The sequence below is a fragment of the Amphiura filiformis genome, chromosome 5, assembly GCF_039555335.1.
Source record: "Amphiura filiformis chromosome 5, Afil_fr2py, whole genome shotgun sequence".
NCBI classification, from domain to species: Eukaryota; Metazoa; Echinodermata; class Ophiuroidea; order Amphilepidida; family Amphiuridae; genus Amphiura; species Amphiura filiformis.
The window spans coordinates 43895946-43907963 of record NC_092632.1 but is presented as its reverse complement, the minus strand read 5'-3'; the positions used below and the strand labels follow the sequence as shown (position 1 = coordinate 43907963).

The 12018-nt window shown below is 35.9% G+C and overlaps 1 protein-coding gene across 1 annotated transcript; it reads left to right on the top strand.

Annotated features, from left to right (window-relative positions):
* The first annotated feature begins 677 nt into the window (after window positions 1-677).
* Window positions 678-12018, top strand: LOC140153190 (dnaJ homolog subfamily C member 17-like). The gene is made up of 10 exons (XM_072175869.1): window positions 678-834; window positions 3801-3870; window positions 5366-5424; window positions 6323-6410; window positions 7604-7680; window positions 8347-8437; window positions 9641-9741; window positions 10511-10591; window positions 10980-11093; window positions 11655-12018. The coding sequence occupies exons 1-10, from the start codon at window positions 763-765 to the stop codon at window positions 12000-12002; spliced, it is 1101 nt and encodes a 366-aa protein (XP_072031970.1). The 5' UTR covers window positions 678-762; the 3' UTR covers window positions 12003-12018.

The following is a 12018-nucleotide window of genomic DNA, read 5'->3' as shown; positions in this document are numbered from 1 at the left end:
CCAAACCAATTAATTAGCTAATTAGCATATTAAGTTAATGTGCATAATTTCATCATTAACTTAGATCTGCTATCTTTTTGTTTAAAACATTAGGGGGCCTAGGGCCTATATGTTATTGTAGATAACAAACATATTGCCAATAATCATATTGTATGACAACTCTCAGCATAGTATTCAAATAGGGCCTATTTAGGAATCAATAGGCCTACCCTTAAATTAGTATTGTTCACTGAACCGTATAGCACCACTTCATGGTCAGTTACAACCTTTTGAGATTTTCTTCAACTCCAATACCGAGTAAACCAAAGTTTGGGGTATGAAACAAAAGCGGAACGTATGGCGTTGGGGTAAATGGAACACTCGGTATGATGTTGCCCAATTTAGTTCTTGATTGAGGAAATTCTATTCTCAGTGTTCCATTTACCCCACCATTCCATTTACCCCAATTTACCGGCCCTAAGCGACTATAGCCTACCGGTATTTCTTCCAAGGTATTTCGTAACAAATTGACACCAAATATGACTAAAAACAATATTGCTGTACGAAAATATGACCATTTAAAAAAAATATATATTTGACCGACCCCGCTGACCGAAGTTACCCTATTTACCCATATTTACCCCATTTTTGTGTGATGATAATTTCCATAATTTCCACTTGTATGGCATTTTTAAAGGAATTTTTGTTTTGCTGAGAGATAAACACACAACTGACGTCGTGCAGCCGAATTCTGTGCTCAAACTTTTATATTTAGTACACGATATGGCCCCTAACATCAAAGAAGTGGACCTGTACGAGGTTTTAGATTTGCTTCCAAATGCTACGGATTCAGAGGTAAACTAAGTAGAATATTCGCAACAATTTCATTTATATTCCACATCACTGTGCGTCCATGCTTCCGAATTCTGCACCTTTTACATCGTAGTTAAGCTTACGCATGCCAATTAGAGAATAAATGATAGGATTTTGTCTTTTGCCTATCCAATATCGTGTCATAATGGATGGGCTGGCCAATATTTTGAGTAGTGGATGCCGGCGCATTCTTATTCAGTTTTAATGTAATTTTTGCGAGAAAAACTGCCTTTTTTCAGAAAAAAATAAAGTTACTTTTGTGAGGACATCCCCGTTGTTTTAAATGAAAGAAACCATCACGAACATCTAAGCCGCCGAATCACGTTCTTAGTTCTCGCACGTGTATTACGCGAACGCATAATCGCGCGATCATTGAGAAGCAACAAGCGTGCCGCCGTTGCGTGGCGGTAGCAGCGCCCTGACTAATATCACTATCAACTATTGTGAGATATTATACACCTGAAAACCAATCAAATTACGTGAATTCTTTACAAGACGCACCCATTGAATAAGAATCGATCTTAAAATTGCTGTAAATAACTAGACTAGAGCCCCAACCCCTCAATCAGTCAGTGGCGGCACCAGGGCGGTAACCGGTGCACCAGAACGAAATTCAAATTTCGCGATATCTTTGCTAAACGAATTAATCTGCAAGAAATATTTTGTACATAAACATTAATGTAGCCAGAGCATTCCAGTGATATAAAAATCTCAACTTTTTTTGAGAAAAGTGGCACAATCAAACTTCTTTCCAAGTTAAAATTATGCAAATTTCCTAGCACTGCCCCACGCACCCACTGCATGACATCACGTGCACAGAACTGACAAATCATGTGTGTAGGATTGGTGAATTTTTTGTAAAATTTGGCAAAAAACAGCTTGTGCATATTGTCCGTCTCTGTTGAAAAACTGCAACCTCCGCAGTGAAATCCATCATGACCACTTGAAATAAGCTTCCAGCCAAGTCAGAAAAAATATTCCATGTCCAACAAAAAATTATAACCAAAATTACAGATAAATGAAATTTGAGTATCTTCAGTCATCGAAATTTTTGCTCGTTTGACGCCAGAAAAAGTCAATTTTCAAGCGGCAATATTTTCGAACGGAACCATTGATTTTCATTCTGTTTTCGCCATAGCCAAGCAGCCATTTTGAATATTACAAAATCACAGAATAGGCCTAATGCATGTCTGAGCCCAGTAAGGTCAAAAATTCATTCATAAAACCATGTCGGGTCAATTGCAACGATTCTGATCGGCCGTTCTGCAATATCGATATCACTTACACTTTGGCTACGTGTAGGCGCTCCACCTCGAGGTATAGGCCCCCTATAAACAACTTGTAATATTTGAGCAACATTTTTCTTCTCTTTAAATCGCACTATTTTGTGGTAATAGAAAAAAGGGTGCAGCATTGCGCCTCACCCATTATTTAAATGTTTTTACTGCAGAGGACACATTATTTGCTTGTAAAGGATTTAATGCATTACCCTTTCCACAATTCCCTCCTGCCAAAAAAGTGGAAATTTTCGCAATTTTGGGTTTTATTAGTCTACCATTCAGCAAATTTTCTTCAGTGGTGTCGAGATCTGATTATCGCGTAAAAAGGTCTAGGACTTAGTAGGTATGAGAGGCAAACCTTCTACATGTAAGTTTAATACCGTAACACATTTGCTAGTCAGCCAAATTGGCCTAGACCGGGGCCCAAACACAATTTACATAGAAATTTAAAAGAAAAGATTCAGAAAGGAAACCTACATAAATATGTTGTCTTTACTTCACTTGACCCAAATATATGATTTTTTTTTGGTGATAAGGCAATCGCACATGGAATTTTAGAGGGATTTTGATAGCAGTTCCACATAGAAAAGCTGCTATCATCATGAGACTATCACTGTTTTAAGATCTAGAAACACCACCGAAATATGCTGTTTTGTTAGCTGAATCTTTTTAATGAAAGTCAATCTTTTACAAGACTTTGCTACGGAAAGTGCTATGACAAAACGGTTTTCAGTTTTGGCAGGCTTTCTTTACTCAAGGCAGGGCTTTAATTTGAGAAAAATGATGCAGTTTGATGGCAAATTTGAATTCACCTTTCATACCTAGACTTAGGTCACACGTTGCTACGCAGGTACCGTACCAGTGAATAAGTTGCCGATGTGATGATGATCAGATTCAATCAATTAGCCAATCAGAATCCCACTTCTGTATACACCATAAACTGTGCCAAATTGGCAGACCGCTGAAGAACCGTGCTGAAAAGTGCTCAATCGAATCCTGTATAACCATCATGCAAATTATGTTAAAACTGCCATATTTGGCAGAGAGGTCCTACATCTTATAGTGCTGCCGCTGATCATATAGACTATGGAGGCATTTCAACCTCACCCTTATTTGGTGGGTAAAGATCGTTGAACTTTTACACAGGGGTCAAGTTCAAAATTGCTTGGACTTTTTTTGGATTTTTTTATTTTTATTTTTGTATATAAATTATGGCATAATGGCAATAGAGCTCAATAACAAAGCAAAGCAGAAATGCCCCGACGACAATGCTGGAAATGCCCATATTGAACGGAAAATTTAGATTTTAAAAAACTCTTTTTCGTACCGAAAAGAAACCAAATATATTTCCCCTTGCAATATGTACATCAAATGAATGTAAATAATTTTGGATTTGAACTGGGGACCTCTGGTACAAAAATACAACGCTCTAACCAACTGCCCCACGCGGGCAGCTTCTAATTTCGGAAGGAATTTTTAAAGCTTTATAGTGACGTCGTCGACTCGTCGATCTAAAGTCTCTTCAGCAGTTATTGCGACTTGGAGCGTCAAATTTTTCAGAATAGGAATAAGAAAAATACGAATTTTAATAGTTTGTGTTACAAACCAAAATTTGCTCAGAAAGGTCATGTATTTTAAGCACTCCAACTGTTGAATTTATTTTTCCAGATAAAGAAAGCCTACCGAAAGAAAGCATTGAAATGTCATCCTGACAAGAATCCAGATGATCCTAAAGCACGTGAGTAGTAATCCTTAATCCCATGATGAGAACTACCTGCCGATTGGCCAAAAAGAAGTTTTCATTATCAATTGGCCCAATCAGCAACATTGTTAGAATAATTTCACCATAAAAAAATTGGGGTGAATTATTTGCAAAGCTCCATTCTGATTGGTGATTAAAGTGAAAATATCGTGTAGTTGACCAATCAGAGTCAATGTTAGATCGGCAGGTAGTGCTCAGGGGTTAATCTTCTCAAGGGAACCTTTCATGTGTCGGCATTTTCTTCCATTTGTGACCATCGATGGACCAGTCACATTGAAAGTGTGAGACTTTGCAGCAAATTGCTTGTCAAGATATGGATGAAATTGTGTACAGGAAAAACAAGAACAGAGAAAGAAATCATGACATATTTTCACAAATAAAATCTGAATGCTTTGATCAATTTTGATGATGTCTCAAAATAAAGCTGATAAAGTTCTACTTTAAAGAAAACCTAAAATTTGAATTTTTCTTGCAAAGTTTGATCAGACTGGTCATATTATAAAGTCAAGTGGCTGGGTATATCAACCTTGTGCAATAGTCACCTTGAGATGTGATATTTATTTTGGTCATTGGATGAATGCTATGCTCATTGAGCATGATTATGATTCTCAAGTGAGGAGTGCAGATGTGCAGTGCTCACCAGACAGGGTCTAATTCTGCATAAAACCGAACAGCGTTATTTCTATAGATCTGCTGCGCATTCAAATTGCATTTGTGTCTATGCTAATTATGTTTACACAACATGAACTCACGTGTTTTCAAGCAAATTCGCCGATAATAGGTGATCAAAAGCGATCGGAATGTTACAAAAGTACAGATCGCATTCAGCTTACTTCATATGAGATGATCTTTGGAAAAATACGGCATAATTTGTCTTGGTGTTTGCGGAATGCCATGCAGTAAAATATTAATACGTTGCGGCAATTCATGATTGACAACTAACAATCGGCGTGTCCTTCGTATCCTCAACTGTCAATTTCTTATCCACTCACTAATCCTCACAAAAGCTTTGTGTTGATTACGTAATGTGTGGAGGCAAATTGCAATAAGTACAATGAAATAATGAGTAGGGCGGGCTCCGAGGTGGGTTTCTTCTTCATCTTACGTAACAGTATTGTTCTCCAAAAAAACCGGAAGCTTGTCGTTTGGAGCTCTAGCTGAAATACAGCAAGATAATGTAAGATAGTAAATGTAAACCTGTATTTTAGCTAGAGTATCTCGAGCTAGTGCTCACCATTGTATCGTGCTCTCTATTTCCAGTCGTACTTGTGTTTCTCATTTAGTCCTTTTATTGTGCATAAAGGTAGTGGTATTCTACACGCTATCTTTTATGTATGTTTATCATTTTTAATTTTAATAATTACAAAAGTGATTGCAAGTAATGGACATAACAAGCACATGTATATATTTTAACAATGCATGGAATAAATCCAATACCATTTATTTTTTCCATTTTGTCTAATATTTGAAGCGGAACAATGGGAGTTGATTTGCAAGGCACTTGAAATACTGTCCGATGAAAAGGCCAGGGTAAGTGGTCAAGATTAATGTGTGTTTGTTGTTGATTTTGCTGGTACTTTCAACTGTGCAAGTGCAAGTAAAAAGAAATTTGCTTTTAAATAAACACTAATTAATTCTAATTATTAACCATACGGTAGTCTGCTTGTTAAGATTACATGTATCATCCAATACCAAATGATGTGATTCATTTGATGAGCCAATCCATGTCAACTCCAGGGATGTGCACCGCAGTACCTCTTAATTTTTTTTTCTGTGTGGTACACTGGTGGTAGATATCGGTGAGAAAGTAAAATCTTGAAAATTTGAGCTTCATACTCCATTTTGTTTTCCCGTGGCAGCAATTTGAAATTTAGGGGGGTCAGAGAAAAATGTGTTGTGACGCAAAAGACGATGTTTGGAGGTCCATAAATGTATAAAGAGAACCCCATACAACTTCGAAAAATATGTATCCTGGGGTACCTTTTTGTGTAGAATTCAAATCTGCCATCAGAAAAGTTCTTTGCTATGATCAAGGGGAATGAGTCACATATGTTGGCAATTTTTAATTAGATTATTAGAAGTTTTTACATCATTTTTGGCAGTTTATGATTGCTACATTTTGATGCAAACCCCATCAAAATTGGACATCTGGTTACTGAGTTATGAGCAATTTATCAATGACTGAAAACAGTATAAAACAGAAGAATTTGAACAGATTATTTGCTAATATCTCAAAAACAATATCAGCGACACCCGACTCGTCACTCATCCCCTTTGATCATGTCACATATGTATACATAATATATACATAGAAATTAATCACATGCACTCAGCAAGATTCTAAAACAAAAGCAGCTTTTGTATAACTGAATGAAGTATTACATGTACATGGTTTTTTTTAATAATGTCTGAATGTGTTCCATTTTAGGTTCTGTATGATAAAGTTTTTAAGGCAAAGAAGGCAGCGGCATTACATAATAAAGCCCTTGAAGCAAAGAGACGCAAGATAAAAGAAGGTATGTTTGTAGAGAGCAATTGTAAATTACATCATGCATCACCCAGGGCCCGGGGAAAGAGGGAGGTAATTAATCAAGTTTGGTTTTGGTAGGGATGTTGCTACTGAGAATTTGAAAATGGATTCATAACAATTTTTCAAGAAATTTTGACCTATCGATACAATGTTTATACCAAAAGTCAAATTTTTAGCTGAATTAAACCCAAATTGTATTTGGTTTTACAAATTCTCCCAAAATGTTTGGGAAATTTCAAATTTTTTGCTAGATTGAAGCAAAATTGTGCTATCTTCGAAAAAAATCCATATACCAAAATTGGCCTAGAAAAAGGGGTCATTGATATACCAAAAGGCCGAAAATGCTGCCCAGTGCCCATGTTTGCAGCACATCTCCATAGGATCATTTATACTGAGCACCCTCCCCCCCGGCCCCGGGCACCCAGGATTTCAGAGATTAGTATTTTTTATTTGATTGAGTGTACCTGGCCTGATTTAGTGGTACCAAGACTGATTGAGGGTATTGGGTTTTTTTCAGTTATCTGAAAACTAATTGTGGAATAAACTGATGGGGATAATATTTAAACAAAATTATCAGAGAAAAACACATTTTGTGCTAGTTGGCTGCCGATGATATAACAATTGCCACTTTTCTACATGAGCCTTTGCAGGCATTATGGATGTGCATTATGTATATTTGAAAAATAAACAAAAATGCTAGCATTTTGTTATGTTATGTGAGTGTTCACATGAATAAAATTGACCTATGACCTAAGTCAGAGGTGTAATAGCCTAGGTTACAGAAAAAGCCACTAATAATTGAAGACCAAATTAAAAAGACTAGTTTGCGTGTGACGTCTGGTTGCTGACCTACGTAGTATGGCATTTTTGGTCTGGTTGACAGGACATCATACGCAAACTACAAGTATGTAATTTTAATTCTGTCTTCAATTAATAGCTGTCATTCAGCATTTTTCTGGTAGGACTTACATCATTTTGCATCTTATTTTGTAAAATATTGAGCTGAGAAATTAACAATGATTTACACAATTGTTGGGACAAAGCCTTATTTATGATGGAAGAAATTATTTGTAAGACTTTGATAAAGCTTGTCATATCATGCTACATGTACTTGGTCCATATTTCCTGCAACCTACAGAGATCTTTACATATTTATTTCCATGTGTCATCTGTTTACAGATTTGGAGGCACGAGAAGCATCATATAAAGATGAAACTGAGTTGGCTAAAGATGCTGCCAGGAAACTAGAGCAAGAAGTAAGTGACGAGTTCAGATGCAAAGCGGGATATATATAGGCTATAGGGGTGTAGATTAACAGTTATTTGTCTAACTGTTTAAAGGGGCTAGAATCCGGTCGGTTAACCGTGTCAACGTATAAAAAAAAAAAAAAAATTTGCTGCCTTCTAGTGGTTCAGTAAAAAGCTGTGTATTTAAGACAAAATAAGGCATTTATATGAATCTGTAATTTATATACTTACAGTATATAACATCTACCAAAAAGTAATTATCCTGGTTCCAACCTTGAATAACAAGAAATTTGGGATCTATTTTTTTATGTTTAAAAGGTTAGTTATTTTCCTAGACGGATTGTGCATTTTACGGTCGGTTGAACGTGAAACGTGTAAACGTAGACACCCCTAATAGACTGCCTTGTGGAAATTGTCCTTAATGTTAAAATGAATTATTTGGTCAATGAAATGATGTGTTGTTTAGGAACACATTCCTTGATATACATGTGACTTTGTACACTCTGTTTTAATCCAAGAATTATTCATAACATGACTTTTATTCAAAGCAGGACTTGATAATTATCTTTCTCTTCAAACATTAAAGCTATATTTGCAATTTGCCTTTGCCATTTTATTGTGACATGCATATTTTTAAATAAAAATTTCTACAACTGTGATGTTTCCTGTCTACAGATCAGACGACTTCGAGAGGAAGGCTCCAGGACTCTGGCTAGAGAGCAGGAACTTATGAAAGAACAGATTAGGGCACAGCAGCAAGAGAGAAGTAAGTTTACCTCAAATGTCAACTTTTTGGTCCAGTTGGCTGCTATAGTTTGATCAGCTTATAATCAGCGGGCCATATAACATCACAGATTAATATCTATATATTTTATTTTGAAACTTGTCTTGTGACACCTTGACAGAAGCATCAAATTATTTATTCAAGTCCGATACGTTGCCTACTGTCTTTAACACGCACAATATAGACCAGATAGGTCAACTAAATCACTCTTAACGTGGGTCTACTTTTAGGCGTAGCCTAACAATTCCGCTTATTACGAGCTGATCAAACTATATTAGTTTTGGTAAGTACAATATTAATGCTAAATGCATGCACCAAATCTATTTGTTGAAACATATGTCACAATGGACTGTTCCAATTGAAAGCCACACCCCACTGCAATTTTGGAATTCAAACCAAATTCAAGAATTTAGATTATTCCTGGTCCAGCATTTTCATCCATCTAATTTTAGGCCATATTGCGTAAAATACAATTGACCTTTTTGGTAAATCCCATAACCCTTTGCGAGTACACCTGAGAACTCGTCATTTGACGTCACGCCGACTTGCAATGCGCAGTAACGATGTTCGATAAACGATGTGCGCATGGGCGTGGAGCGGTGTGACGCAGAATGACGAGTTCTTAGGTGTACTCGCAAAGGCTTATGGGATTTACCGAAAAGGTCAATTGAATGATATATATATATATATTTCAACAACTCTGCTGGAATTTAACATAAAACTAGCAAACGATTGACCATGAAATGCAACTGGAATTAATATGGCAGTGAAATCGTCCACAGGGGTTGTGGATTTTAAATAAAATAGCCCAATATATGATGTTACCCAGTAAGCGTTGGTGAAATATTTAGAAAAAATGTTTGCAAAACATTTTGACAACATTTTAAAAATATTGTTTTGCTAAAATCATGTAAAATCAGCCATTGTTTGGCCAAAATTGATTGATTTTGACTGAAACTTGCTGAAGAAATTCAAAATACTTTTCAAAAAATGTTTGCAAAAAATAATCCAAATTTTTCGCCAGATATTACAAGTTTGTGGTGATATTTTAGAACGTTATTAAAACGTTTTTACAAAAAACAAATATATATATAACCGGTTTAAAATGTTTTAAAAAAACGTTTTGTATATACTGGGGAGCTATACACTGATTTTTGATATGCATTGTTATATTCATGTGTACAGGTGAAGGGACAGCAAAGTTGAAAGTTAAGTGGAAAAGTAAGAAACAAGATGAAACTAATGGTGGCTACTCACAGGAGTATTTAATGCAAGCATTTCAAAAGGTAGGTGTCAGTTTTTCACTTTTGTTGTAACTTATTAAAATAAAAACTTGTTCATTCTTTATCTTAAAGGAGTATTTTGTGATCCTAGCATCCTCTTTTTATGACATTTTTCAGTACATATCCACAAAAAGCATATTCCCAAAATTTCAGTTGATTCCGATATTTGCGTTTGCGAGTTAAGCATGATTATGTGTATTACACTGCTCCATAGACAATGCGTTGTAATTTCGTTCTGGTGCACCAGAACGAAATTCAAATTTCATGATATCTTTGCTAAACTATTTTGTACATAAACATTATGTAGCCAGAGGTTTCCAGTGATATAAAAATCTCAACTTTTTTTGAGAAAAGTGGGGGGATGAGGCTGTGGATCATGAAATGCCCTTTTAAATGCTTAATTTTGGAAATATCAGTAATGGTAAATGCAAATTCTTGTAAGAGAATCACAAATTGATAGCTGTTTGCCAATTTTTGAAATCTTTCGACAAGCCTGGAATAGTAGGTATTATGGGGAATAATAGTTCTTTTTTGGTGTTATTTTCATTTCATTCATTTCTCCTTCCTTAGTTTCATATCCAGAAGCAGAGTATCACCCTTTATAACTAATGCTAATTTAGACAAGTGACTAAGAATAACTTAGATGTGGTTATGATGACCCAAGTTCCATTGCCAATCTGTCGGTTATTACACCAAAAATGCCTGAGTGTTGGTGACTGTCTAATTAAGGATAACAAATATTAATTACATTGTCTTGTGTTTGATTTCTCAGTATGGCAAAGTGTGCAACCTGCTTGTTTCTAGTAAGAAGAATGGAAGTGCAATAGTTGAGTTTGAGTCACCCAAAGCAGCAGTAAGTAAATTAGGACAAAAAACAAGGGTGCAATTTTGATGCAGCTTAAGAGAATCAATTTATTTCTCATAACATAATTTCGCGAGAATCAATTGATTCTCATCTAATCGCCTTCATGTAGTTTTCTACAATTTTTTCAGGAATCAATTTTGATTTTCGCAAACCAGTCTTAGAAGAATCAATATAAATGTACGTCACCTATATTTCCTCTTGTATTTCCAAAGTATTTTTTTTTTTCAGAAGGGCATTCCTCGTGTTCAGAATGCAGTCTGATGTGCTCTCATGTCCCACAAAAATACTCTGCAAACGTTGCTATCCGATCCCTTAAATTCAAATTTTGTACCTTGCAAATATATTATAGTATATTTATACGATTGGTTAATTGCAGGAATGGGCAGCAAAGAATGAACTAGGCAAACCAGTCAACCCATTGAAGGTTAGCTGGTTATCAGAGCAGCCACAGACAGCTAGTCAACACTCATCTAATGTAACCAAACAAAATGTAAGTACTGAGTTGTCGCTCAATCATATTGACCTAATATTGATCTAGATAATCCATCAGGTCAAGCTGGCATTTTAAGCAGTTGTTATGTGGTAACACCATTTCGATGAAACTGCAAATTATACAGAATATGACAACATCAATCAGAAATGAAACTGACCTGAAATTTGGAAAATGTGTGGTAGCTGCCAAAGTTTAATAATAATATTCATGTAGTTGATGTCAGGATGAACTTATATGGACATTTTGACAATTGTTTTAACCCCATGAAAACTACCTGCCTATTGGTCAGAAAGAAGTTTTCATTTTCAATTGGACCAATCAGCAACATTGTTACAATAATTTCACCACACACAAAAAAAATAGGTTGAATTATTTACAAAGCTCCATTCTGATTGATGATTAAAATGAAGATATTATGTAATTGACCAACCAGAGGCAATGTTAGATCGGCAGGTAGTGCTCAGGGGGTTAACATGTAAAAACAGCAAAGCAGACTTATATGATGTACAATTGACATTATGATGATCTTGTATGTTATTCTCTTCTTTCCTCCATCAGGTCCAACCAGACCCTCATGAAGACTTTGAAGCAATGGTTCTACAACGCCTGCAAGCAGCTCAACAAAAGCAAGAGAAGGCTTCAGGAGATAGTTCCGAACATGAGTCTGTAAATGAAAATGTAAATCTAAATCCCCATGTGACTAGCATTCCAACTTGCAAACCCACCCCACCTTCAGGAAGTGAACCTGGAGTAGTTACAGGAGAGAACTCTGCTGCAACAAAAAGAACTGCTTTACAAATGACGGATGCCAAAGACTTTGAGAGCGTTGCTATGATGAGAATGAGACAAGCAGAAGAAAGGAAGAAACTAATTGAACAAATGATGAAAGAAGATGAAGAATTATGACCCCCAAAAAAAAATG

Bases quoted from the DNA above. Each gene is read 5' to 3' on its own strand.
- LOC140153190 (XM_072175869.1), top strand. From the start codon at position 763: ATGGCCCCTAACATCAAAGAAGTGGACCTGTACGAGGTTTTAGATTTG. The intron at 7,681-8,346 runs GTAAGTGACGAG...TCCTGTCTACAG, and splicing joins CCAGGAAACTAGAGCAAGAA to ATCAGACGACTTCGAGAGGA. The intron at 8,438-9,640 runs GTAAGTTTACCT...TCATGTGTACAG, and splicing joins GGCACAGCAGCAAGAGAGAA to GTGAAGGGACAGCAAAGTTG.